Source organism: Onychostruthus taczanowskii, unplaced genomic scaffold (genome assembly GCF_017590055.1).
Source record: "Onychostruthus taczanowskii isolate IOZ18803 unplaced genomic scaffold, ASM1759005v1 scaffold75, whole genome shotgun sequence".
Taxonomy (NCBI): Eukaryota; Metazoa; Chordata; class Aves; order Passeriformes; family Passeridae; genus Onychostruthus; species Onychostruthus taczanowskii.
Window position 1 is genome coordinate 1832339 of NW_024505339.1, and position 27993 is coordinate 1860331.

A 27993-nucleotide genomic window follows, 5' to 3' on the forward strand; every position below is an offset into this window, starting at 1 on the left:
GGGCTCGCCCAGCCCAGCCCAGCCCAGCCCGGCCGCCCCGTCGCTGCCCCGCCCCGCCCTGCCCAGCCCTGCCCGCCGCTGCAGGCAGCGCGGCACCGGCACCGGCACCGGGCACCCCTTTATAGGCTCTGCCCGAGGGGGTGGGGGGCGGCGGCGGCCCCAGCCCCGAGGGGGCGGCTCCCCCCTAAAAGCCGGCGGCGGGACGCGCGGCGGGCAGAGGCGCGGCCGGCGCTCCCCGGTGCTCCGGGGCCGGCGCTCCCCGGTGCCGCTGCGGCTCGGCCCGCCATGCCCCCGCGGGGGCCGCTCGCCCGGGCTCCGGCTCCTCGTTCCCGGTACAGCAGCAGCCGCCGCCGCCGCTACCGCTCGCCGCCGCCGCGCCCGAGGCTCTGAGCGCCGCCCCTGCCGCCGCCGCCGGGAGACCGCGCCCGCCCCGGCTCCAAGATGCTCCGCCAAGGTGAGCAGCGCACCGGGAGGGCACCGGGTGCCGCGGGCACCGGGGGCAGCGGGGCCGGCCCCGAAGTTTGTCTCCCCGCCGAAGTTGGGGCCGCGCCGCCGGGCGCCCCCCGCCGCCACCGTGTTACCGGCGCCGCCACCGAGGCTCGGGCACCCCCCGGGGAGCGGCACCGGCGGGAGCGCAGCGCGGCGGGGAGGCGGGAGACCGGGAGGAGCGAAGGGAGGCAGGGCAGGCGCCGGGTCCCGCAGGACCGGGGACGCGGCGGGTCCCGCGGGCACCGGGGTACGGCGGGTCCCGGAGGCAGCGGGGATGCGGCGGGCGCGGGGGGGGGTCAGTGCGCGTCCCTCAGGGCGAGGGAACGGGAAACGGGGCTCACCGGGGAGCGCGGGGCGTTCGGCGGGGAAGTTGGGGCGAGCCGTCCCGTTCGGCCCCCCCCGAGGAGAATCGCTCCGTTGTGACATCACGCGATTTCCATGGCAACCGCCTGGGACATCATCGGGGAGCTTTGTGACATCACGGCGAGGGGAGCAGCCGGCCCTCCCGGGGGGTCCGGGACGGTGGGAAGGGGCGGGCAGGACCCCCGGCCCCGCTGCACCGGGGCCGGTCCCGGGGAGATGCTGGGGACAGCGAGGCCACGCGGGGGGACCCCGGCCGGACCCCCCACTGCTGTCCCATGCCCCAGGGAGGGGGCGGCCGCACAGCCCCGGGCCCAGCCCTCGCCACCAGCGGCACATGCCCCTCTCCGACGAGGCTCGGGCAGCGGAGAGGGTGCCAACGCTGTGCTTGCAGCCCCTGGCATTGGGGTGCAGACCCCCGGGCAGGGCAGAGCCCCCCTCTGCCACCCCAGAGCCGCTTTTTCCCGCTGGGGGAAATGTCACCTTGCGGCTGTGTGGCCTCGCACTCGGATGCTCCTTTCTCTGGCTCCCGCCTCAGCTTTGTTTGGTGTATTAACCCAGCCGGGCTGGATGACTTGAGAACAAACCCCCCAAGCCTTTGGAGCAGTCCCGCTTTCCAGCCTGGATTCCCAGCCCTGGTGCAGCCGGCTGGAGGAAAAGCATCATCCAGGCTGGGAAACTGGGAGCCTGAGGTGGAGGCAGGCAGCGAGGCTGCCGACAGGGTTGGATCCCACCAGGGGTAGCCTGTTAAGGTCAAGATCTACAGCTTTCATTTGTGGAGCTAGAAAAACAAAATGCAAATTGAAGAGCCTGTGGGCTAAAGCAAAACCTATTCTTAAAGTTTTTGTCTTGTTAAGCAAGGAAATAGAGTGCCAAATAGGCTTTGTTAAGTGGCAGTCTAATTAATAATTTAAAATCTTGTAGCTGTCTTTCATTAGAATTTATCTGTACATCAACCACAAAATCAGTCAAACACACTCATTTATAAGTTAATACCGTTCCTGAATAATTCAACAGGCAGTTAGAGGAGGCCTCCACCCTGCCTACAGGTTCTCCCCTCCCTGCCTCACCGTGGCCAGGTGTCCCTGGGCAGGGCGTTGTGTCCCCAGCATTTGCCTCAAGCGGGATGTGGAGGGCACATCCCACATATGATGCAAGGTGACAAGGGGACAGCTGCTGCCGGGGCGCTGGGCTGGGGCCAAACCCCCCTGCGGGGCTCCGGGGCGGCTGGTGTTGTCGAGGATGGTGGCAACGCGAGGCTGTGCTGGTGGGTGGCACTGCCACCGCCTTCCACATCCCACTGTTGGGGACCAGGCTTGAGGCTGGGGGCCATGGCAGGGCTTGAGGCAGCAGGAGCTGTGCCGTGGTTGACACCTCCAAGGGAGGCAGCTCCGGGGGAATGGCTTCGCACGCGGTGCCACACGGTTTGCAGCAGGATGGCGGCAGCGTGGCGGGGCAAGTGCTGCTACTCCTGAGGGCATTTTGGGCCTCTTGCGCCCTGTGAGCTTCATCCGTGGAGTCACTGGTGGGATTGAGGGTGGGTTCTGTGCAGTGGGATGTCAGTGGTGTGTGGCAGTGGGTGACAGCGTGGGGTGCAGCTCCATCCTGGGTGAGGGTGTCACAGCCTTGTCAGAGGTGGCCGCAGGCAGCCGCAGGCAGGAGTGCAATCCTGGCGATGCAGGAGAAGGAGATTTCCAGGTCAAGGATGACACCAAGGTCATGGGCAGCCACATCCCTGTCCCTTCCATCGCTCATGCCATCGATGGGGTGTCCAGCCTCCATCCCTCCCTGCCAGTGCAGCAGTCAGTGGGCAGGGTGCAGGCGCAGGCTGGGCTGCGGTTCTTGCACCGGGGAGCCAAGAGCCCAGAAACCTTTCTGCTTATAAAAGTTTAATTTCATAAAGAGCTGATAGGAAGCCACAAGCTCTCTGTGCCCGGTGAAGCAAGGGAGGGGGTCAGGATGTGGCCCAGGCTGTCCCTGTGGTTGGTGGTGCTGGGGGGAGCGAGGAGGGCTCAGCAGATGAGACCTGCCTGGAGCTGGGGTCGGAGCCGGGATGCGAAGGAGCCGTGGCTGCTCAGTGACCTGCACTGATGGAGCCCGGCAGGGTCAGAGCCATGGCCACACTTGGCTGGATGTTATTCCCACCTTTTGCCTAAAATGCCACACCCGGTGCCCCGCAGTCCCATCTGGGTGCTGGAAGCTGTGGGTGACACTCCAGGTGGCCTCAAAGCACTGCCCTAAAAACATCAGTGAACCTGCTGGGGAGACGTAAAAATATGCATTTTCCAGCGTGATTTCACACCCATGTTTCCCTGAAGCACCTGGCAGCGCTGGAGCCAGAGGCACAGGCCAGCAGCAGGGGCAGTGGGGCTCCATGGTGTGCAGGAAGAGGCCGTGAGTGGGATGTCATTGCCTTGGGGCCGGGCAGGAACTTGGGCTGCTGGAAACTGCTGGAGCGCTGATGGGTTTTGACAGCAAGAGCCAAAATCTTGTTTGAAGGCAAAAACCAGGCAGGGAAGTGTGGGAGCCTGGAGGGATGTGATGGTGGCCAGGTGTGACCAGGGCTGTCTCCCACTGGGGTGTCCCCTGCTCCTGGCAGTGCCCCTGTGGGAGCGTAGAGACAAAGCCCCCCTCGCAAAGGAGTGACCCAGGACACGGCCACTTCAGCCCTGCATCACCTGTCCCCACTATGCCCCACACTGGGGCACCCCTGGGTGACACTGCCACTCATCCCCACCCCAGGGAGCTGCTCCAGTCTCCCCCAAACAGCCAAAACCTCGGGCTTTGTTTGCAAAGTGCAATTCCAGGGTTCAGCCACGATCAATAGAGACTCGGGTTATTAAGAGCAGATTATGTTTGCAGAGCACTTTGGTGGAGCAGCAGCAGCACAGGCACCCACACCCCAGCCGTGGGTGGCTGTTGTTTGGGTTCCCAGCAGGTTGGGATGGGTGAGGTGCTGCCCTCGTTCAGAGCCCACTGAAGGAGGCTGAAGTCTGATTTAAGAGCAGAGGCAACAAGTGGGAGGCTGCAGGGAGAGCCATGAGGCCAGGAGCAAGGGGGACGCTGGTGGGAATCAGTGAGGGATCCCTGAGCAGGGCATGGCCTCAGGAGCACCACTGGGATACAGCAGCATCCATGTCCTCTCCAGCAAGGCTGCTCTTCCCCTGCTATTTTGGGTGATGCTGCTCAAGCCCAAGGTGGAAAGAGCTGGCTCAGCCTCAGGATCCTGTGCCAGCAGCAGGGCTGGTGCTGTCCTCACTCCGGATGTCAACACCACGTCCCATCTCCCAAATGGAGGAAGCACCAATCCCACCGATCCCCCCGTGCCATCCCTGCGGAGCAGCATCACCATGGAAACCCACAGCCCGGCAATCAGAGGGGGGACACTTTTAGGAGTATTATTTTTACTGATGACAAATGGTGAAGGCTCTCTGCTGACAAAAGGAGATGAGCCCAGTGCCGGGCATCGCCTGTTTTCCCCGTGGCCTTGTCTTCCTCCTGCTTTTCCTGCTGGGGGCCCGTGCTGGTGGGGCAGCCACAGCTCTGCCCGGGTGTTAAGTGCGGGCAGGGCGAGCGGCAGATGCAGGGCGGGAAGATTCGGGGGGCAATCTTCTTTGCACAGATTAGGATTTGGGGGGTTATTAAGCGGAAAATGCTCCATTTGGTGTAGAAAGCTCCTTTTCCTTTTGAGCAGCATATGTGCCCGCTGGCTGCCTGCTTCCCGGTGGCGTTGGCACGGCGGCTCGGCTCGGAGCCGGCACGGCAGCTTGGAGCCCGCCCAGCTTTGGTGAGCAGCTTTTAGCGATGCTCCTGCCTGGGCCGGGAGAGCCGTGACCGCTCTGGTGGCTCACGGTGCCAAAAGCTGGTTCCTAAGCGGGATTTGGCCCTGGAGAGGCGATGGCACAGCAGATCCATGGAGGTCCGGCGCATCCAAAGAGATCCCGTGTGTGGGGAGGTGCTGGAGCCGGAGGGTGTCAGAGGTGCTCCACGTGCTGCCGAAGCGGCGGCATGGCCATGGCACGGGGAGGATGCGGCCGCTGTTTACTGGGGAGGGAATTTGGCTGCTGCTCCTCTCGGAGCAGCCCTGCAAGCGGAGGGGAGGTGCCAGCGGCTCCGCCAGCCCCGTGTGCCGCACTTGGGAACCGCTTTCTATTTTTTTAGGTTTTTTTTTTTTTTTTCAGCTGCATTTGCACCAGCGTTTGCATTGGTTTGCTTGGGGAAACCCCATCCCCGTGACCGCGGGACCCCCACGGTGCCAGCCGAGGGGTGCCAAGCCCATCCTTGGGCACGGGGAATGTCACGGGGCTTTTTTTTAGCCCGAGGTGACCTGGTGAAGATCTTGTCCATGAGACCTTCATCCAGCCGGGTATCCGTGTGCATTTGGTACGTGCTAGCACCGGGCAGATCCCTTCTGATCCCGCGGGGGGAAGGCAGAGGGGGACAAAAGCCGCATCCGCTGCCAGCTCCTGCCTCCCTGAGCCTCCCTCCTTCCCTCCCCGCTGCCTGCAAATTCGGCATCCCATCGGGTGCTGGATACAGCCACCCTGCGGGAAGCACACCGGAGGCAGCGGAGGGGTCGGGATGATCCCCCCTCGGCAGGGATATGCCGGGGTGTTTGTGCTAACAAGCCCAGCGTATTATAATTTCAATGGAATTTAAAAAACAAAATAGTCCTCAGACAAACGACTCTGCAGTGCCTCTGCCAGGGCCTAAGATCTGCTGCTATCTATTTTTTAATAATTGAGGGTAATAAATATGTATTTCTTTCTCCTTTCTCTCCGTACGCCGCAGCTTGTCAGCTCCCTGCGTCTCTCCTCTGATCAGACCCCATCTTTGCCGCGCGGAGAGGAAAAGAAAGGGGAAAAAAAAGAAAGAGAGGGGAGAGAAAAAAAAAAAAAAAAAAGATTCTTTAAGCAAAAAGGATTAAAGCCTTGAAAGTAGGTCTGCCCGAGCTACTCGGCTCTTGCTGCTCCCTGCCAGCCGCAGACAGGGCCAGGGACAAGAGGAGCATCCCCAGGTGGTGGAATCCGTCCCCGCGGGGTGTTTTTGGGTGCAGAGCCCGGCTGGGCAGCGGCAAATCCCCCGGGGCACGGGGCTGTGGCTGGGCAGAGCCGCCGGCTAACTTGGCACACGGATGCTCGGAGGCAGCTCTGCTTCGGCGGCAGATATTCCCCGGCTTCTTATTCCCTCTGGTTTTCAGATGGAGATGTTGGCTCGAAGACGTGGAGGGGGTTTGGCAGTGGGGCTGAGCCCGGGCCAGGTTCCGGGACCCCCCCGGCCTCGGGATGCTGGGGCGGAGGAGGCGCTGGTGTGAAGGAGGCGGCTATTTATAGCTTCCCTCGGCTTTTGTTCCTTTTCCAGTAGAGCTCCTCTCGAAATAGAAACAGTGCCGACTGCGCGGCCGCTCCCGGGGCCCAGCCTGGGTGCGGGGGGCACCTCCCGGCCCGGGCCGGGGGGATACCCCGAGCTATGAGATGCTTTTGCCTCGGGCATCCCCCCCCCATCCCGCATCCCTCGAGACTGGGCTGGCGTGGGATGGGGAGTGGAGGCTGCCCCACTGCTCCCCCCGTGTGCTGGTGATGCCCATGCCGACCCTGAAGGGGATGAATGGCTCTGAGGGGAGCACCTCTGTGGGGTGACAGCGCTGGGTGTCCCTTGGGAGAGCAGGTGAATCCCTCGGGAACGCCCTGGCACGGTCTGTCCCCGTTTTCCAGCTCAGTCGTTTCTTCTGCTTTTCCCTCCCGGCATCCAACAGCACCCCCTTGCTCCCCCCACCCCCCTCCCCACTCCATCTCTGATCAATAGAGCTGGGAAAAACAAAACAAAACAAAGTAAATATTTAATACGATCCAGGGAGCCACAGCGAGCGCTCCCCCCGTCTGTCTCCTCCAGCAGCAGCTCCCGGGCCCTAATGAGCCTGAGTGCAACAGGGATCGATGGCAGAGGCAACCTCTGCAGAGGGGTCAGCTCTGCCACATCCCCTGTGCTGCTCCGGGGCTCAGGCGTGGCCCCCTGCACCCCCCAGGGCTCCCCACCCTCCTCATCCTCTTCCTCGTGCCCTGTTATTCCTCTCTTGCATCCCCTTTGTCGTTTCCAGTTCTGGGAGGGATGAAGGTTCTGCTGCTTCATCACAGCCACACGGGACATGAGCTGTGGCAGGCGTCAGCTCTGGGCTGGGGGCTTCCTTGGGGTGTGGGACGGGGTGTGTGTGGGGCTGGATCCAACATGGGATGAGTGGAGCAGATCCCTTATGGACGGAGGCGGGAGCCTTTGGGAGACCCCAAATACAAATAGAGCTGGTGCTGGCTTTTTAACCAGAGCCAAGACAGTGTCCATGTTTGTGGTGGGACCAGCTGTGCCTCCTCCTCCTCCTCCTCAGGCTCTCACCCCCCCCAGCTGCATCCCCTGCTGTCCTCCAGAGACCCCAGGTGCTGACAGAGTTTGGGAAGTGCCAGTGCCAGGTGACTGGCAGGCTGGTGCTGGCAATGCCAGCGCAGGACCTGCCTCATTGCACTCTAGCTCTGCATGTTTTCTGAGTTTGGATGGCTCCCTGTCCCTCCAACACCAATGGAGCTGCCAGATTTCCTTCCCCCGACCCAGTCCCCATTGTGCCCACCAGCCTGCTCCATAGGTGTAGGAGAGGGACCAAGCTTTGGCCCCAGCCAGGCATTCCATCAGCTGGAGCTGTGCATCCCCATGCAGCCTCACCCTGCCCTGGTGTCCCTGCCAGGATGCAGAGGTGGCACACAGGAGGCAGAACACCAGGCTGTGCTCCTCTGCCACCACAAGGCTTTGCAAATTGTTTTTCCACGGAAAAGTCACTTGTCCTTGGTAACACCTGGGATGAACCCACAGCTGAACTCCATCCCTGGGATGTGATGAGAGGGATTCCCACCCTGCCTGATGCCCCTCCAGCATGCAGCACTGCAAAGCCTCAGCCAGGCTGTGCCCGGGGATGGGAACTGCATTTACAGCTGGAAAACAACCCAGCGTGCCCCGAGCACGGGGCTGGGAATGTGCATCTCCTGCCTCCCAGGTGATGCTGCTGAGCATCCTCCTGCAGCTCCGGGTCTCCAGCAGGCAGAGGGCTGCAGAGGTGCCAGGGCAGGGCTCCCCCTGGGAAGTGCAGCAGTGGCAGCGCGAGCTGGGACAGCGGCGCAGGTCCTGCGTCACAGATGCAGCTTGTGGCAAAGTGCCGAGGAAGTTTTGCAGCAGCATTAGAAAATGTTGACATGTTTTTTGAAACAATTTCAGATCTGATATCTGCGCCAGATTGAGTTTGTAACCAGCTTTATTGTTTAAGCCTGCTGGGATTTCATCAAAGGCGTCTGCTGTTTACCCAGAACCATTTCATTGGAGAAAACAGCAAACAGACCTGCATTTCTATCTGATTTCACTTTTTCCTTTTCCTCCTGAATTTAAGTGCTTGTGAAAAGCATGGCTGATAAGGCAGAGCGGTTGGATAAATCCCGAGGACTGGCGGTGGATGCTCTACCAGCTGCTCCAGCTTTATTAATAGACTGAAGGCAGTTGCTGGACCAGCTGCTGGGTGCCAGCCTGGAGCAAGGCACCCGCCTCGGGGGCAGCTGGATGTCCCCAGATGGTTTTGGGATCTCCATCCCAGCAGGCTGAGCCGAGTCATGACTCCTCAGGATGCCCAAGGCTGGGAAGATGATCCACGCAGAGCTTTTTTAGTGCTTTCAGTGTGAATTCAGATTTAAACTGTGAGGGAGCCAATGCCTGTCCCTCCCCAGGGAGTGACCCCAGCAGGCAATGTGCTCTGTCACTCCCTGACAAGCTGGGCCAAGGCAATGCAGCCTCGGGAAGCAGAGAAGGATGAAGGAGAAACCAAACGAGAAAGGGGCTTGGTGTAAACTGCATCAATCCTTCTCTCACATCCCTGGGGAATCCAGTGGCTGCCAGCCTGGATTCTGTCTTTTGCCCATTGCTGACCTTGGACACTAGGGAGGAGGATCTGGGGCTTGAGACAGGGCCCAAGAGGCTTTTACAAGGACCTGACCTGGGGGCTGCAGCCCCCTCTGCCACTGACTGCTTTGTCCAGGCATCTTCCCATGGTTGTATCATGGTCACCCATCACCAGCATCGTTTTCTCCAGGCATCTGCCTCACTTGAGGATGGCCTTGATGGCTGTTCCCACTTTTCCTGGCTTTTGGGAGAGAGACACAACAGGCTGGGGTTGGTGTAGTACATCCCACTGCCTTTCTTGGAGTCCCTTTGGCATCTTCCAGCTGGCACTCCCATCTCCCAGGTGCTGGCACTCCCTGGGCAGGTTGTGCCAGTGGCACCTTGCTGGCACTCCGAGGGCTTGTCCTGCCCATTGATCACACCTGCATGGTGACAATGTAATTTTATCTCCAGTTGTTTATTTCTCAGACAGAACTACTTGTAAATTCTGAGAAGAATATACATCCCTGCGCACGACAGATCCAGCACATGGCGATTAATCTGCCCTCTTAAGACCTGAATACAAAAGTGTCCCAATGTCACTCCTAGATGGGGTGTCAAGCCCTGGGGCAGCACTTTGGGGATATGCAGGGACCTGGTGGCAGAACGTGCCCAGGTCCTGGTGACGCTTCCCAAATACTTACTGCACTTCCTACCAGCTCCAGTGGTCCCTGGCTGATATTCCATCTCTCCAGACTCAGGCTCCAGCTCCTCTTTTTGGAAGGTTTATGCAAATAGGCCTCTTTTTTTTTTTTTTTTTTTTTTTTTTTTAAATTCCTCGCTGCTGCTGCTCTGCTGTGCCCCAGATAGCAGAAGTGCTGAGGACAGGTGTTTGCGTCAGGTCCTGCGGCACCCGCGTCCCGCCCGGCCGAGGGGAGGAGAGATTGCCGAGGGGATACCCCGGGGGGAGAGGGGCAGGGAGCAGCCAGCAGAGGCCAAGGATGGAGAGGGGAATCTCCTTTAATGGCTGCGCTGCGCTAACGAGGGTTTGTTGATGGTCTGTTCCAAGCCCAAGCACGGCTCTGTCCCCAGGACGGGGATTGGGGAGTCAATTTGGGCTCTGCAGCATCCCACAGCCCCATTGGCAACACCCTCTGTGTCATAAAGCCTCTTATTTACAACGTCCTGCTCGGGAGCATCTGGGAAGCGAAGCGCGTCATTTCCAGGGAGAGCAAAAATGCTGCATATTTCAGTGTCTTTTGAATTTTTTAGGTTTCCCTGAACTGTGCTAATGGGTTGGTGGTGGCGGGGGGGAGGTGAGGGCCCAGCCCAGCTCCCGGCCTGCCTTGCTGCTCCGCCGCGCGGCCATCACTGCATTGCTGCTCTTAAAATATTCAGTGCTGTTGGCCACAATTTCACAGCGGGTCAAAGCGCGCCGAGCCAGCAAGAAGGAGGGAAAGTGTGACAACGAGATTAACCCCGGCCCGGCAGGCCCCGGCCGTGCTCGGCAGGCTGAGCACGATGTGCTGCAGCCACCTCGTCCCAGGGGACCAGCAGAGAGTCCAGAGGGGCCACGACACCCAAAATCCCTCTGGCTGCCCAGTCTTGCTGAGTCGGTGGCATCGCCTGCAAAGTGGTGAAGGGACATTGAGAGCATCCAGAGTCCTGCTGGGAGGACGGAGCATCCCCTCCTTCTCCAAGATGCTGTAAAGCAGGAGCCTGGCGATGCAGTGGGATGAAGAGCTGAGATCCCTCCAGTTCTTGGGGATGTTACTGAGAACCCTCAGTGCTTTTCACCCCAAGAGGTTGTGGTTGGTTCCCAGGCCTTGCACAACCATTAGTTGGTGCAAAGAGTGGAGCAGCAGATTTAGAATGCAAAAGAGCAGCTGCTTGAGCCCTGTTTGCTGACAGGGATTTAGTAATCCTGTCGTCAGCCCGGAGTTTGCTCTCGGAGTTGCTGGCTGTGGCTGCCAGGCTTTTCTAAGAAAACTTCTGAGGCTGGGGGAAAGAGGTGAAGCAAAGCACATGGTCTGTGCCCACCTTGCAAGGGGGATGGTGGGTTGTCTGTGATTCTGTGCAGAGCCTGGGGTGGATAAGGGATGCTGCCACAGGGAGAAGGTGTGTGCCAGGCTCAGTCCTACGAGCCACGTGCTGTTCAGAAGCTGGAGACCCCCAGGAACTGCCTCGTGCACACCCTTGGGCTGGCATACCCTGAGTGGCCAGGTTGGCTGAGGCTTGCTCTTGTGTCTCCTGCACTTTTCCTTGGGTTCTTGGTGGCGTGCCACCACTTCAGAGCTCGCCACCAGCAGCACGGATGGCTGTGCACGCGAGCGTGGTGTCACCTGCAGGGAGTGCTGCAGCTGGTGGATGCTCTCCTGGGGTTTTAAGGACACTCTGCTGATTTATCAGGGTGTCTCCAGGGGTCATGCTCATGCCACTGGTCTCCATGGACAAGAGGTGGCCGCCAGGTTGGGTGTTCTGGCAATGAGTTGGCAGCACTGTGACCATCCAGGAAGCCACTTCCAACCTGAAGGCAACCAGCCATGTGGTGACACCTCTGTCACTGCCTCATCCCCAGACACACCCACTCATTCCCTAAATCACGCTTCCCAAGGGGGCAGGGATGTGTTGGTGCCTCTGCCAGGCTTGGAGCTGGACCAGCAGTGCCCTCCTTGAGCCAGCTCCGTGGTCACCCTCCTGCACCCTGTGCCGGCGGCTGGCCAAGCTCTTCTCCCTAATTCTCCTTCATCCCTGTTAATGTACCACCAGATGTTCTCATTATCCATTTAAACATATAATCCTCCCCCGAATCCCGCTAAGCTCCTGGCCTCCCAGATACCTCATGGCAGTGCGTTCCACAGGTTAATTATGCATTTTTAATTAATCACCAAGCAGAGAATGACCCATGAATAAGGGATATGAAGATCCTTCAACTGGGAATAGTTGGCAAATTGTCCCCAGGCGGGGCCATGCTGGTGTCATGGTCTCCTTGAATAACAAGAGTAGCTCTAGAAATTCCTGGTTTGTGGATCTGACGTGACTGGTGGTTGTGACAGAGCTGTGCCTGTGTGGATGGGACCCCCGCTTCATGTCCCCCTCCAAATGGGGAGGAACCACATCCCCACCAGAGCTGTCTGTGTCCCACCTGGAAGTGATGGAGCAAGCGCAAGGAGGAGGAGGAGTGAGGCAGAGAGGGAAAAAAAAAATCACATGTTGTTTTAAAAAGGCATTTTTGAGTGAATGCTGAATAGGGTTTGGGAAAATTGCCTTAAAGGCCTGTTCTCTGCAGGGACGGAGCTTTTCATGGAGCAGGAGTATTCTGAAACTTAATTGCACATTTGCACGGGCTAGTGTTTTTATTTCTCTCAGGTCTCCGAGGTGGTCTTTGAAGATTGCTGTCTCTCTGTAATGGTTTTCTTTATCTCAAATAAATTCCGCACACCTGCGAGGTGGAGCTGCTTGAAAGAAATTATGTTGGAATTGGCTCTCGATTTAATAAATCTGCAAATGGAACCGGGATGCAGAGAGGCGAGGAGGTTGGTGGGGCTGGCTGCACTTCCTCCCTGCTCCCCGCCTCTCCTCTCCCTTCCCTTCTCCACCAGCCTGCTCTCAGCCTCCCCGTGGGCCAGGAGGAGTGTGGGGCTGAGCAGAGCAAGTCCAGATCCTTCCTTTTCCCCCTGTCAGCCACTGCTGGCACATCTGGGGCACAGACCCCTCTCATGCCCACCTGGCTGCCTCCTCCAGGAACGTGCAACGCTGGCACAAACCCATCTGTGCTTCCAAAAGCTGTCACTAAGGATCCCTGGATCTAAACACTCGCTTGATGGAGATGATACTACCAGCTGAATGCCCAAGGGGGCATTCCCAAGGAATGTCCTCAGGACCTTCCTTCAAGGAAGTTTGATGCCATTATCACTCCGGGCTCAGCTGGGAGCTGTGGTTTGCCCCAGCAGCTCCTCCTGCGGCCGCCCATCCTGCTGCCACCGTTTCTCCTTCTCCAGGACTCAGTTCTGCGGCTCCCCAGCCCACCAGGGGATGTTCAGCCAGCGCTCCATTTTGGAAGCAGCACGAAGCTCCGGAGAAAAGCCGGCGGCGGGGCTGTGTGCCGCTGCAGCAGGCGGACACAAATCCCCGGGCAGCCCCGGCTGTCAGGCGGAGAGGGATGGGCGGCCGCGGGAGTACACAGACAGGTTAATGGCAGCCGTGGATGCTGCACAATTGGATTTCACCTCCCCGCTTCTTAAGGAATCAGCAGCTCTCCCTTGCTCAGAAATCCGGCCGTCCCCCTCCTCCTGTGAGGTTCAGGATGAAGTGTCACCCGCTGAAAGCTCACCGAGGACCATCCCAAACCCTCCCTGCCCTCGCCAGGCTCCCCGGACACCAGGCTGCCCGCAGAGGCCGTGCCACCTCCTGTGCGAGCCCCGGCTGCTCAGGCTTCAGGTGAACAAGGCGCCGGGAGGTTTTATTGCATTGCTGGGTTTTGTTCCACTCTGTTATTCGCCACGATTGAATTTGCTGCCGCGGAGGCAGGAGCCGGCGCAGCCTGAGCTCCCTCACCGCTCCGCTGGGACCGTGACCTTGTCTGGGTGCCTCACTCAGCCCTCGGCTGGGTAATTCAGTGCCAGGGTGGGAGCTGGGTGTTCCTCTGCCTCCCACGGAGCATCCCGGCGTGGTCCCGCTCCCCTGCCTGAGCCAAATCCTCACTCTGCTCCACTTTTAAGCGTTGACCTTGGAAATGTTTTCAGGGAAAGCGTCTGCCGTCCCAGCTCTCTCCTCTCTTTCCTACCTGATTATGTCCCTCTGTCCTCATCTCCCTGAGCAGCTGCTGAGGTTTCAATGCCATGGGCATCACCAGAATGCCTGAATCCCTGTGCAAAGCATTCCCAAGTTTTAGTCACACTCGCTGGTTCATGGTGTCAGCTGGGAAACAGCATCTCACCTTCCTCCTGCCCTGCTCTTGCACTTACGTAAAAAACACCTCAGCTTCCTGAAAATGTACTTTCTTGGCTCGTTTTCTCTTTGGACAGAAAGGTGTGTGGCACCTTTCAGTGCAGGTGGCCTTGGATCAGAGCAATCCTGTGTGGTGGCACCGATGCCACACCAGCACAGGGCCAGACCCCAGCCCTTAACAACGACACGGAGCCATTCCTGGTGCATTGGGAAATGCAGCTGTGAGGGGTCAGTGGGCAGAGCCGTCCAGGAAGGCTGTGGAAGCCTCGTTCTCTCTGTGTTGACAGCGACAGCTCTTCTTCCCCAGCAGCTGCACCATCTCCTGTGCCCCGTGATTGAATTAGGGGGCTGTACCCACCCCCCGCCCGCCCGGCCCCGGCGCGCCGGGCTCAGATGCTGAACTCGAGAGCCATAATTTAATAAGTCTCAGGCAGACGGTGCTCCGATAGCCGTCGGGATCTCTCGCCTCTTCCCTGCCCAGCCGTGCGCTGATTTATGCTCCCAGGTGGTGGCTGGGGTTTTGCCTGGGATTTGTGGTCTTCCAGGGTGATCTTTTCCCAGAGCAGGAAGCTTGTGGGGTGAGCTGGGAGCAGGAGTGGGGTGACGCAGGCTGGTGTTCATGCTTCACTGGGCTGACCCTTTATCTGAGGAGGAAGGAGAGATGGGGGGGCAGAGGGACCCCAATCCTTACGGCAGCTGCTGCTCTCGGTCTGCCTGGGCAGAAGGAGTTAAAAGTTGCAATTAGTAAAGTGCTGACGGTGGAAAGGTGGGGTGGAAGCAAGTGGCACTAAATGAATCCTGAAAGGTTATTCCAATAAGCAGCAGCACAGTTTCCAGCTGCGCTCACTTTCCTGGGAGCTGGGGGACAAGGGAAGGGATCCAGGATGAGAGACACCAGGTGGGATGAGGGATGTTGCTGGAGGATGCTCAGGTGCCAGCAACGCCTGCTGGAGTGGAAAATACAGCAGGGGAATTAAAGCAGGAGGGGGGAGAGGCCACCATGTCCCAGAGATGCTCATCCAGGGGTGTGGTGGGTGAGTCCTGCCCGTCCTGTGCCCCCAGTGGCTTTTCCACGTGGTCCCAACCCTGCCACAGGCGTGGAACCCCGTGCCCCGTGGGGTTTGGAGAGTGGTGTGAGCCACAGGGAATCCTTGGAGTGTGGAGAGTGGTCTGTGAGCCCCAGCGGGGGCTGCAGGGAGCAGGATCCTGGGAAAGGCGTTGCTCTTCCAGCTGAGCAGACAGGAGCCAGCGGTGGCCTCTCCCTGCCAGACGTGGCTGTTCCAGCTCTCTGCTGGTACAACACCACGGAGCTATTATTAGACTCCAATTTTCTGTGGGTAGCTCTGAACTCCCCAGTGCTTCCAGCAGCTTGGCAGATGCCAGGGCAGAGCAGGATCTGCTGGCACTGGTGGGGACAAGGGTCCCTGGTGAGTTCAGAGGGGCGTGGGTGGCAATGAGGGGTGGCAGAGCCCCCCGGCACAGGGACATGGAGAGCTGAGCACCACAGCCTGGAGGTCTGGAGATGCAGAGCAAAAGGTAATTAGTTGTCTAAGGAGAGGTTTGGCTGATGAGGAGGGCACAGAGCCCCTGGAAACACTCCTTGGGTCAGTGGTAGGTGGGAGAGATGCTGCCCCAACAGAGGCATGGTCTGCAGGGCTCTGCACCTCAAAGCACATCTGGATTTCACAGCACCACTCCAAAATGGAACCACTGCATCCCCATCACTGCCATCCTTGGCAGGAGGCACGTGGGAGCACAAAAGGGTTGTGGCACACCCACAGGACAGCCCATCCCGTGCCAGAAGAGGGCTGGGGCGGGCGTGACATGGTATCTGCTTGCTGCCACCCTCTCCCAGCCTGGTTTCCAAGCAGGAGTGTTTAAATGCCTTTTATGTTGTGACTCAAATGATGAAAGGCCTGAAAATGGGACTAACAAAGACGAGTTGTACTTCAGAATAAAAAACCCATGAAAGCAGCAGATGCTGTCATAGGAATAAATTGTATCAACAGCGATCAGATGGGAAGTGAAAAGTCAGAATGGAGTTGTTCTGTCTTTCACGCTTCCAGTGAAAATTTCTGGGTCCATGAATTTAGCCAGAATCGGGTAGGATGAAAGACTTTGTCTGACAAGGCATTTCAAAGGATCTGGGAACCTCCAGAGATGTGGCCACTTGGACAGGGAAGTGGGGCCCCTCAGATTTAATGAGCATTTCAGTTGCCTTCCTTTATCCTTCTGCCAAGATCTTATTTTTGTTTTCTTTTCTTTTCCCTTAAAACTGCCGATTCGCGCTCTTTGCAATTTGTTTTAACTTTGCAAAACCTGCATTTGAGCCACACAGCACGAGGAGGAGCAGGGTAGAGCATCCCCATCACTCCATCCAGCCCAACCTGTTGCTTCTCACCATAAACCCCTCCTTGCTGTGGCCAGCCCAGATCTTTTGGCCGCTGCCGGTCGGCACCACCAACCTTCAGCATCTTCCCGGCCCTGCAATGATTTCCCATCTCCCCACCTCCCCTTTCCACAGTGACAGGATCCTACACAGGCTGTAATTAATAGAAATTAGACTGTCAGGACCTTGCAGCCCCATCCCATAATTACTTGGCCTTGCTGTGTTGGAGGCACAGGATCGGCGGCGGGCTCGAGAGCTGCCGGTGATGGGAACACATCCCGTTATCAAGCTATTTTTATTAAGCTTTTAATGCAGGCATTTGCGTGGTGCTGGGGGATGTGCAGCATCTCCACAAAGTCCACTCCCAGAGGAATGTTCAGGGGGATATTTTGGGATGGAATGGAGCTAGACAAAGCAGGATGTTAGCAGAGCACCGTGTCCTGACCACGTTCATCGCTTGCGCATTAATTCCCAGCACCCAACTGCTCCAAACATTCAGATTCCAGGGGGTGGCAAAGCATTGCTGCTCTGTCCTCAGGTCCCCCACATCCCCCCGCACCCCAAGAGCTGTGTGGGAGAGTACAATGCCCAATATCCAACTGGGCACATGGCATTTCCTACCGGCTCATTAAGCCCCGGATGCCGGCCAGAGGAGCGGCACAGCTCAGCTATTCACACTGCTCTGCTTTTATCACTGCCTTTTTCATGAGCTGGTAAAAAGTTCAGTGCAAAGCACAGGAGAGGTCTCTGAAAGGCAGCTGTGCTCATGACCCAGCATGCTGGCTCCAGTGGGGATGGGGTTTTGCTGGAATCTGCAGTGCTCACTCTGCTGCTGACCCACAGGGATGTTCACTTGGAGGGCTCGTGGCATCGCCCTGAGAGGAGACCAAGGGCACAGGGAAAGGTGCTGCTGCCCTTTTTGGGTGTGGGAGAGAGACCTGAGGCTGTGGGCTGGGCTCCAAATGACGCCAACACTTCTTTTTTGGTTGGGGGGGAAGAAAATGTGACAGAGCCCGGAGCTTTGATGCCTGCCCGTCCGTCTCCTTCCCCCCTGCTGCAGGCAGAATGATGTGCTGCTGAATGAGGAAGAAGGTACACGACAGGCTCCAATTTGCCCTCTTCTCCACCAAACACAAGGACATCCAGTAAATCTCAAATGCAGAAAGGCTGAAAAGGGATGATGAAAGAGAGCCCATGTGGCACGGCACAGAATTCGCCTGTGATCTCGGTGGCACAGGACACTGCTGGGGTCGGGACCTCAGCAGGATTACAAGTTTATAGGACTAATGCCCTCCCTATTAGCCATGCTTGCATGAAAACATCTTTGCCTCCCTGTGTTGGGTTGCTGCCCGCTCCCAGCTCCAGCCAGGTAAAGATCCATCCAGCACATCCCCGCTTTTCCACAGCCTCCAGTTTTTCCATCTCCTGTGGATGTGTGCTGGATGGGGCAGCCGAGCGTGCACTGAGAGCCCAGGCAGCTGTCACTTTGCTCTTCCATCTCATATTTGCTCAGTTTTGGCTGCATTTCTGATCCTAAAGAAACCCTCCTTAGGTCCTGGCCAGCTGCTGGCAGGGAAAGGGGCTGGTGAATCTGCTTTCTCTACACATGAGCTTGTTCAGCGTTTGATACCGATCTGCCTGGTGCTCAGCTGGGGTGGGTTTTGTCATTTCATCTGCAATTGTTTTGCTGTAAAGCACCTCGAAGGGTTCACTCCCCGGCTGTTTTACAAAGGACATCGTTCTTATTAATGCTGTGAATGAACTGCTTTGCATTTCTGTGAATGGGAAGGAAAACTTGTCACCTCAGGACAAAAAGGGAGTGGAAGTATCTGATGATCCCCTGAGACGCCTCAGACAATCCACTAAGCTCAAGTCATCCTCCTGTATTTCTTTCCTCGGGGGCAATTGGAATTATTAGTCCCTTCTCAAGGACCTCGAGATCTCCCTGTCCTTTGCCAAATTCTATCCCGGCTTCACTGCAGGCTGCTGGCAAGTCCTGCCAGAGCCCTGTCCTGTGCTGGGGACCAGCAGGGGCTGCCTGCTGCCTGCTGGGTGTCAGAACAGCAGTGCCAGTGGCTGGTGGAACCCCTATCCATGCCTGGAATCCTGCTCAGGGTGTTCCATGGTCCATGCCGTTCTCTCCTGGACAAGCAGGAGCACCCTGGTGTGCACTGACACCTCCAGCCACAGCAGGACCCAGGGATTTACTCATCCACATCCATGCACAGGGAGATGTGCCGATCCCTCCAGCATTCCTGCACTCCAAAAAGGTCCCAGTGGCTTTTGAGATGCACGGTGGGGTGAGACACAGGGGCACAATAAACCCTGCAGCAGACCCAGGAAAAGAGGATGGTCTGTCCCCCCTGATGTCCACGGACAGGACATGGGGGAAAGGTTGCACCAAGGGAGGTTTAGACTGGACATGAGGGAGGATTTATTCACTGAGAGGGTGGTCAGACCTGGATCAGGTTTCCTAGAGAAGTGGCTGATGCCCCAAGCCTCAGAGACATTTGGACTGTGCCCTTCATAACAAGCTTTAGCTTTTGGGCAGATGGAGCAGATGATCATTGTAGGTTCCTTCCAACAGAAATATTCCATCCCATCCCATCCCATCCCATCCCATCCCATCCCATCCCATCCCAAAGATCTGTCTCCAGCTGCTACAAGCAGCAGCCCAGCCTCTGATTTAAACACTCTTCTCCCAAAGCTGAGGTGCTGGGGTTGTTCCCTGTGCCTGCAGCCACAGGACATCCCAGTGCAGTTTTCCACCAAGGGCGTCCCTGCCGTGGACGGTGTGCTCAGAACTGGGGTTAAGCAGAGCAGATTGTGCTGGGAAAACACACTCTACACTCCCTCTGCTTCTGCCTGTGTTAGTCCTGAAAGAAGCATTTAAATTAAACAAGTTCCTATAGCCAAGTTTCAATCCCACAGCCACTTCCAGCATTGACCTCCTTTTTTCCCCCTTTTTCTTTAGCTTGAGAGCAGGAGGAGGAGATGCAGACAGAGAGGAGTGCTAATTAAACAGGGAGTTCCACATTAGGGTACAAATCCTCTGGACTAGCACAAACCCTGCCAATTTCTGCATTTATTTATTATTTTTTTCAGTACAATTGTAATTTCCAATGGTGCCTCCAGCACCAGGAGAGAGTTCAGGGGCTGCTCTTGGAGAGGATTAGCACGCTGGAAGCATTATTACTTTCCTTCGCTGTGAATTCAGGAGTGATTCCCTGACGGCTGCACTCTATATAGAAGTGAATCGGTGCTAATTTGTTTTTGAGGATCACACATCCACCAACATGTGAAAGACAATCCTGCTTCTCGATGTGTATTTTGAGCCAGTGCTACAGCAAACAACGGAAAATAAGCAAGCACAGGAAGCCAGACCTCCCTCGCCCGGAAAGCCAGAGCTGGAAATGAACGGACTTTCATGATTTTTTTGTCTGTGTGAGTTGGTTCTGCATCTTTCCAGAAGAATTTTGGGTTTTGGCCCTGCTGCCCATGGCAATAGAGAGCAGAGGTTTGGGCAGCTTTCACATGGAAAGCCTCAGGGACGCTGTGTTGGACGGGATGTCAGAGAGACTGAGCATAAAAGGCTCCTAATTTTTTCCTGTTAAATCATCCTGGAGTTTAACTGCAAGAGAGGAATAAATGAATTAATTGAATCTGTAACTATGGAGGGACTGGGCACCTGGCAGGGGAGCAGCAGCCCCGCCACCCATCGCTCCTCTCTCTTTATTTGTGTGATTCAGAGGGACGTGGTCTGTGGGGAGATATCAGAGCTGGCTGAAATGGAAGACAAAGCTATTGTTTCAAACAGAGTTATTGATTTTTACATTATTACACTATGAAATTTATGGTCTGGTTTCAAACTGCAATAGGAGTTAATGACCACCATCCAGAAACTTCCAGGTGACCTTGGCCTTGACTTTGGTGGGGGAAGGTGAGCAGCTCCACTTACCAGGTCAGCAAATGTAAATTGAAGTTGCAGCACCCTAAAGGACTTGATTTTGGGGTGCTACTGGCTCTGGGTCTTTGTCCTGAGCTTGAGCTCACAGCAAACCCCAATCTGGTTGACAGCCATGATGGAGTGGGGAAACTGAACCTTCTCAGCTCCAAACAAAAGTTGTTCCTGTTGTTAAGCCACATCTTGCCCCCAGCCAGAAACACCATGGTGTCCCCAGAGCTCCTGAGCAGGCTCCATCCTCAGCTGAGCTCTCAGCACAGCTTGGCTGCCCAAGGGTTTGCTCCTTTCAGTCACAGCTGGAGAAATGCAAACCAAGGGGCTCTGGGATGGGTGAGGAGCACCCAGGGAGAGGAGGCAGCACAGCCCAGAGCAGGAGAAGCCCTGTGAGAGGGGAGAGCAAAGGGCAGTGCCCAGGGCAGGCAGCTGCCTGCTAAGGCCACTGCCCATTCCTGACTCCAGCTCTCCCATCTCAGTCACAGGAGGAGGGTTTGCTCTCAGAGTGACCAAGAGGACGTTGGTACCAGTTAACACACGAGATCCTGGTGGCACAGAAGGGTTTGCAAAGGCACCCCCCACTCTACAGCCTTTGCCTGGCTTTTCTTTAAAAGGTACCTCCTGATGCATCTTTTGGCACCAGTCTCTTCCCAAAGCTTTCCTTAGCACTATTCCTTCCAAATTTCCTTGTATGCTTCTTCCTGTGGGAACAGTGTTTCCACTTGCCAGCCAAGGAAGGCAATTTCCAGCTGCTGGAGAAGGTTTTTTTTCCTTGTAGTGCCATCTCCCTGGAACATCCCTGATGCTGCACCCCGAGCTAAAGTCGTGTGAAGCCAGTAGCCTCCAAGCTCATCTTCTGCCTCGGAGGTCATAATTGCCATTAAATCACAGCTTGCCTAACCAAATTATGCAAAACCGAAATTATCTCCAATGATTTTTATGTTGCTGAAATGTTCCAGAACTGCCGGGGTGATGACTGGGGGATTGGGAGCAGCTGTCACTCCATCAGAAACCATAACTCCAAACAGCTGGGATCTGTCAGTTATTTATGACACCGGTGGCAAAAAAAAAAAAAAAAAGATGAAGGTGGATGGGTGGCTGCCACTCTCTGGCTGAAAGGCAGCTTGTGCAGAAAGCAAAGCCCCGTGCTGTGTCCCGGTGCTGGGAGCTGCAGCTGATGTTTTGGGAGCAATCCCAACGAGGCTGCTGCTGCTGCAGGACCGTGGGGCAGCACCTGAGGGGCTTTGCACAGAGGCTGACAGGGAGCTGCTGCTCGCTGGGGAATTTCGGCTTTGTGACAGTCAGCACGGGCATGTTTATTTTATCCTCTGTGTTGCAAAAAAAAAAAAAGAAGAAGAATAAGAGGAAATAAACCCTGCAGCTGCTAAGCAGGGTCTGACACTGCTTTGTCGAACCGTCCCAGATCCTGAGCTTGGCTCTTGGCTTGTGCCCAGTTGCTTTTGCTACTCTGTCCTTGCCTTTCATCGTCCTTCACTTAGCTGATGAAATTGTGAGCATTTGAGGCTGCTTTTTCTCCCTAAACAACAGCTTCTCTCTATGTGAACATCCAATTCTGAGGTTGTTCCCAAGTTTCAAAGTGTACTTTCCCCCCGGGGGTTGTAGTCATGTCTTTGTGCACCAGCTTGTTAGGGGTGGATTTTGAAAAATCCTTTGATAGATCCAGGGTGGGAACAGGACAGGAAAATCTCTGCCTAGAGCTCCGTGAGGTGCTGCTGTTAGAGCAGGTGTGAGTTTGGCCTCAAAAGAGAGGGTGAGTGATGAGGAAGCTTCTCCCTTTTTGATAATCCCGCCTGTGAGCAGATGCTTTGTCCCCACTTGTAGCACACTCTGGTTAAGTATTATTATTTATATTATGTAGTAGCTATACATAGTGTTTTATGGCAGTAAAGATTCATAAATCAGCAACCAGAAGACGAGGGCTTTGCTCTAAAGAGCTTATAAATCTAACAGCTTGAGCAGCCCTGGTAATGGACACAGTAAGCAGGCAGTCAAGTTGCATGTAGACATGAGCTAAGATGGGTCTCCCAAAGCAGATGGCGGGTTTAGGAGAGATTTGGAAGAGAAGCAACCTGCTCCATCCTCGAGAGCGGATTCTCCTGCTGGAGAATTAGACAGGCTCTGACCCATATAAGCTTGTCCGGGTGGGGAGGTGAAAATATCCATCAGAGAGAAGCAGCTTGCCAAGAGGGGGTGCTAGGGTTTGTGGCAGGGGTTGTCCTGCAGGTGCATCTCCCCTCCCAGGGACAAACCCATCCTTGTCCTAAGTGATGTCTTGGCCTCGAGTCTGAGCCTCCTAATGAAAGTAAGTGGCATCATTTTGTAAAGAAACCGAGTCCCTGTGTGGCTCAGAGGTACAGCAAAGTGTTCTGAACCTTAAAAAGCAAGAAAACTGCTGGGGCAGGTACACCAGGCTCTCTGGAGCAAGTGGCACTGCAGAGTCAAGAGTCCCTGCCGTGGTGGCAGAGAAGTGCTCCAACCCTTCAAACCATCTGTCTTTGATCCTGGGTATCAAACCAGGGTTGGTTTTTTGTTTTTTTTTTTCAAATTTCTTCCTGTGCTGGCACCGGCCTGGGAGGAACCTGGTCTGGGCTGGAGAGAGATGTGCAGTGTCTGGCTGATCATGCTGGCTCCGGGTGTCTGCATTCTTCTGGCTGCCTTCAGCTCTTGCACAAATTGAGGCTTCACGCTAAATGCATTACACTGTATAACAATTAATCCCGTGCTACATATAGAAAGTCCTTACTCATCAATAATGCATGTGGGAGGAGTGATTTTCACTCTCAGTAATAAGGCTAAGACAATGGAAACAAGCAGGTAATGGAGAACATTTATAAAGATGTTAATCTAATAATGAGTCTAATGCTGTTAAAAGTAAGACTGCAAACTGGACGCATCCAAAGATAAATTATTTCAAGCATTCATTAACTGATGCCTAATTAATGCCCAATTAGAGGGATGTTACATGGGAAATGGTTTGGACAGTCAGACGAATTCATTCCAATCACTGAAACCTCAGTCAGAGGCAGGAGGCAGCAGAAGGACTCGGCGAGCAGAGGCCGGGGTGACACAGCACGTCAGTGGGAGAAAGGCAGGAGATAAACACCCCTCTGCTGGTTTTATCCGTGTCAGCGGGGATTTGGTTTTACTCACTTCACCAGCAGGTTTCTGGAGGATTTTTCTGTGCTGCTTTTGAAGCTCTCCCTCCCCGGTGAGCTCCGACACTCGGGCTGGTGACCCTCCGTGTGCCTCACAACCTTTACAAGATGAAGCTGAAAGGGCTGAGTCAGGAATAACAAGTTAGACAGGGTCAAACTCTCAGGAGAGCTGGGCTGGGGCCTCTCAGGAGGCTCCCACGGTGTTTTCCAGTCTGGGAAGCCCAGTGAGACCCAAGTGCTCCTGGCTGCCATGCCCCAATGGGATTTGGCAGCTGGATAGCCTCGTGCTGGTTACCAGCCTCAGGAGCTTCATGGCTTCATAACCTCTTTGCTTTTTGGGGATCTCATTCCCAGATCTAAACTGGGACCAGTCCCAGAGCATGCCAGGAGCAGCTTCTCACAGCACTAAGCAGCCAGCAGGTTTTACAGGCTTGGAAGGAAGGCCTCCTTGATGAGACCACAGGCCTTGTGTGCAGCCACTGGGGAGTCCAGACCTTCATGAATCACAGATTGCTTTGGGTTGGAAGGGACCTCAAAGAACATCCAGGGCAGGGACACCTTCCACTAGGACCAAGTGGCTCCAAGCCCCATCCAACCTGGCCTTGGACACTTCCAGGGATGGGGCAGCCACAGTTTTTCTGGGCAGCCTGTGCCAGAGCCTCACCACCCTGGCAAGGAAAATTCCTTCATTATACCTAACGTAAACCTACTCCCTATCCAAGTCCTGCTCCCCTGTTCACCCTTTTTTTCTAGGTATCCATCCTTCTGTTTCCCCATTCTCCTTACTCCCAAGTTGCAACAGGGAGAAAGATATCCCTGTCTTTTCTTCCCACCATCCTCTTCTAGGGGAGCTGAGAAGCAGCAACAACCCCAGCCTATCCTCACCGCCATCCCTGGCTGCAGGAATCCCATCTCTCTCTCCATAGGAGCTCCAGCCATTAACTCAGAGCTGCCTGTTAATTAAAGAGATGGACTCAGTTCCCTCTGACCTTTAGCTCCGGAGTTATCCCTGCAGGCAGCGAGCTGTTAAACGCTGCCTTCCCTTTCGGCAGGAGCCTCTACCTTGGCCGTGCTCCAGGGAGGCCTGGGCTGCCTTGGTCCATCACCATGCCTTGCTAACAGCCTCCTGTCAACACCATCCCTACACGTGAAATCCTGGATGCTCCCAGATCCCTGCCCAGTTCCACCTCCCGTCAGTAATCCCGTTAGCCTGGCAACTGTCGTGTCACGGAAGAGCGCATAAAACTGTTGTTTGGAAGCAATATGTAATCTTCCAACCTGCTGCGTGTAGCTGGGAGATGGTTTATTGATTCAGACCCTTGTGATTTGGTATTTGCAATAACAGACTCTGCATGTGGGAGATCGTCACAGCACTTGTGCCTGGCAGGGTTTTACTAATAAACATCAGACCTACGGAAGGCGCCGTGCTCCGGTGTCACCGAGGTAAGACGGGGGACGTGGAGCCGTCCCACCTTGGTGGAGCACATCCTCGAGTTAAAAACCCAGCAGAATATATCTGCAAACACTTCTTCATCCCTGCCATCGCAGGATAATCACAATATCCTCAGGATACCGCTGTTTCCCAGGCTGTGAGTGGCAGCCAGGGCTCCCGTTTTGGCAGGGAGCTCTGGGTAAGTCAGCACGATGCTCCCACCAGCGCAGGCCCTCGCTCGTCGTGCAGAGGCACGACAGCAAAGCCAAAATGCTACGGCAGTGACTTGGAGAATGTTCCTTTTCCTACACAGCCGTAGGAGTTGTCGCGAATTCAGCGTTCCCGACTCACCAGCCCTTTTTGGCAGTGGCGCAGGGATGAGACATCCCTCCTGGTAGCCCGTGCTTCGTTTCTGAAGGGCAGTGCCTGGAAGTCATCCCCCTCATTCCCATTCCCAGGCAAGGCTCGATCCGATGCTTTGGGCAGCGATGCTATTTTTTTTCCTATTAACCGCCCAGTCAGCGATGACTGGCTCTTACTGGTGATTTATGGAGAGTCTGAATAACCCAGTTTATCTAAAATATGTGGCAACTTTGCCTTGAAAGGATGGGTCTAGATGGACAGGTCACCTGCTGTTAACTAAATGGCAATAGATCTCCATACCAGGGAAAAGGCAACAGCAACCACACAGTTGTATTTCAAACACAATTAATAAGAAAACAGTGAGGTTTTTGTGCCTCCAACTCGTATTAGGCTGTAGGCACTGAAAAGAGGGACTGTAAAAGCCCAAGGGGTCCTGGCTCTTGGACTAGCTGGTGATAACGATGTGGAGTAATTAGAGATGAACTCCACTTCCACTCTCGTTTTTCAGATTAGTACAAGCTGAGTAGGACTCGTGGGCAGGATGGCACCGGCAGCTGTGCGCTGCTCCGCTGTTACTCCTTTTCCCTGTAAAGTCCAGGGGCAGAATTCATTAGACATGAGCAAATTTTGTGTGTAAGACGAAAAAGCCAAATCTAGGAGGAAAACCTGAATGAGAAATGACAAGTCTGGTGCAATGAGTCTGAAGAGCCACTCGGCGCAGAAGGAATAGCCTGAAAGCAAGCCTGGTGCGAGGAGTGGGAGCGAGACGGGAGCGGGGCGGCGAAACCGGAGCTCTGAGGAGCTGAGCAGAGGGAGGGGATGGTTCTGCCTCGTTCTCTGCTTCTCTGCTGCGAGAAAGCCCCAGTTGCAGGCACATGCTGTAGCATTAGAGGATGCAATATGCTTTGCCACAGGACATCCATTTAAAAATATGTCTGAGCATCCCACTTCCAAACGGAGTTTTCGGCTCAGCCTTTTCCACCAACTGCTGACAACATATTTCCCTGTAAATCGCTCGGGTTTCGGGGTGGATGGTGGTGTCTAACAACTGTAGTGAAAGGAGACGGTGGGGATGGGTCTGTGCCTTTGGGGGGAGCGGGATGCACTGCACACGTGTAATTTTAGGTGGTTGGCTGGGAATTGCTGAATCTCTGCAGCTTTTCCTCTCCGGTACGTGCAGGCGATTTAACAGATGCATTTCAAGAGGAGTGGGGACACCTGCGAGGGTTTGAATTTCCCCTGTTTGCTCTCACACCGCGGCGTTTCCTTGCCTGCGGGCAAGGGGCTCTGCTGCCTGAGCTGCCAGCGTGAATTCTCACCGAGAAAGTTTCTCCTGCCTGTTCCGGGCTGGGAACACAACCAGGCGCCTGTTGCAGGCAGGGAGAGGAGGCAGGGAGTACTCCATACATCACGTTTTAACTGCCGTGGGTGATGAGCCTACTCATCACAGCCGCGTGGGTAATTCATGAGCAGAGAGGAGGGCTGAGCTAATTGGGGGCGTTTTTCACCCGGAATAGTCTCCGCAGCAGCGATGGGTGGGCGGGAGGTGCCCGGTTCCCGCTGACGCCGCTCTCCCCTCTCTCCGCACAGGGGGGTTTGCGGAGCTGCTGCTGGTGCTGCTGGGGCTGAAGGTGCCCGGTGCCCTGGGCTGCCCCACCGACTGCGTGTGCTACCCCTCCCCGATGACCGTCAGCTGCCAGGCTCACAACTTCGTCACCATCCCCGAGGGCATCCCCGAGGACAGCGAGAGGATCTTCCTGCAGAACAACCAGATCACCTTGCTGCTGCGGGGCCACTTCAGCCCTTCCATGGTCACCCTCTGGATCTACTCCAACAACATCACCTTCATCGACCCCAACACCTTCGACGGGTTCATCAACCTGGAAGAGCTGGACCTTGGGGACAACCGCTACTTAAGGGCTTTAGCTGCAGACACTTTCCAGGGGCTGGTGAAACTCCACGCCTTGTATCTGTACAAGTGTGGGCTGAGCTCTCTCCCCAGCGGGATTTTCGGTGGCCTCCACAACCTGCAATACCTTTACCTGCAAGACAACCACATTGAGTTCCTTCAGGATGATATTTTTGTTGACTTGGTTAACCTCAGCCATCTTTTTCTCCATGGAAACAAGCTCTGGAGCCTCCATCAGAACACGTTCAGGGGACTAATAAACCTGGATCGGCTGCTCATCCATCAAAATCAGCTGCAGTGGATTCATAGGCGGGCTTTTCATGACCTCCGAAGATTGACCACCCTTTTCCTGTTCAATAACAGCCTCTCGGAGCTGCAGGGGGACTGCCTGGCCCACCTGGGAGCCCTGGAGTTTCTCAGGCTGAATGGGAACCCATGGAGCTGCGACTGCAAAGCCCGTTCCCTCTGGGAATGGCTGCACAGGTTCAGAGGCTCCAGCTCCAGCGTCATCTGCGAGTCCCCCGAGCAGATGCACGGCAAGGACCTCAAGGTGCTAAGAGCAGAAGACTTTAGGAACTGTTCAGGGTCCGAGTCGCTCCACCAGATGAAAACACACACCTTCTCTACGGCGGACAGAGGAGGCTCCAAATCCCACCACCCTCACCACTCCTCCAAGGAGAAGGGGAAGGAGCGAGGGGCTGAGAACAGTTTGCACAGCAACCAGCCCGCCGGCCCCCCCGGCTCCCGGCCGGGCTACCGCAAACCCGGCAAGAACTGCACCAGCCACAAAAGCCGTAACCGAACCTCCAAACCGGTGTCCTTGGGGCCGCGCAAAGACGGGCAGGAGGTCCTAGACTATGTGCCTGATTATCAGCACAAATACAGCTTCGGGGCCATGCCCACGCTGTCCCCCAAGCGCAAGGGTAAGTGCACCCGGCGGACGCCCATCCGCCCGCCCAGCGGGGTCCAGCAGGCCGCCGGCTGCCCGGGGCTCAGGGCGTCGCTCCTGGTTTTTATGGTGGTGTTGGCGGCCGTCATCCGCTGAGCCCCCCCGGCCCCGGC

At 56.1% G+C, this 27993-nt stretch overlaps 1 protein-coding gene across 1 annotated transcript; it reads left to right on the forward strand.

The window, feature by feature from the left end:
• Positions 1-441: 441 nt before the first annotated feature.
• On the forward strand, positions 442-27976 carry RTN4RL1 (reticulon 4 receptor like 1). The gene is made up of 3 exons (XM_041422849.1): positions 442-736; positions 1137-1222; positions 26540-27976. The coding sequence occupies exons 1-3, from the start codon at positions 442-444 to the stop codon at positions 27974-27976; spliced, it is 1818 nt and encodes a 605-aa protein (XP_041278783.1).
• The last annotated feature ends 17 nt before the right edge of the window (positions 27977-27993 follow it).

Coding starts and splice junctions, on each gene's coding strand:
- RTN4RL1 (XM_041422849.1), top strand. CDS start 442: ATGCTCCGCCAAGGTGAGCAGCGCACCGGGAGGGCACCGGGTGCCGCG. Junction 737..1,136: donor CGGGTCCCGCGGGCACCGGG/GTACGGCGGGTC, acceptor CCCATGCCCCAG/GGAGGGGGCGGCCGCACAGC. Junction 1,223..26,539: donor AGGCTCGGGCAGCGGAGAGG/GTGCCAACGCTG, acceptor CACCCGGAATAG/TCTCCGCAGCAGCGATGGGT.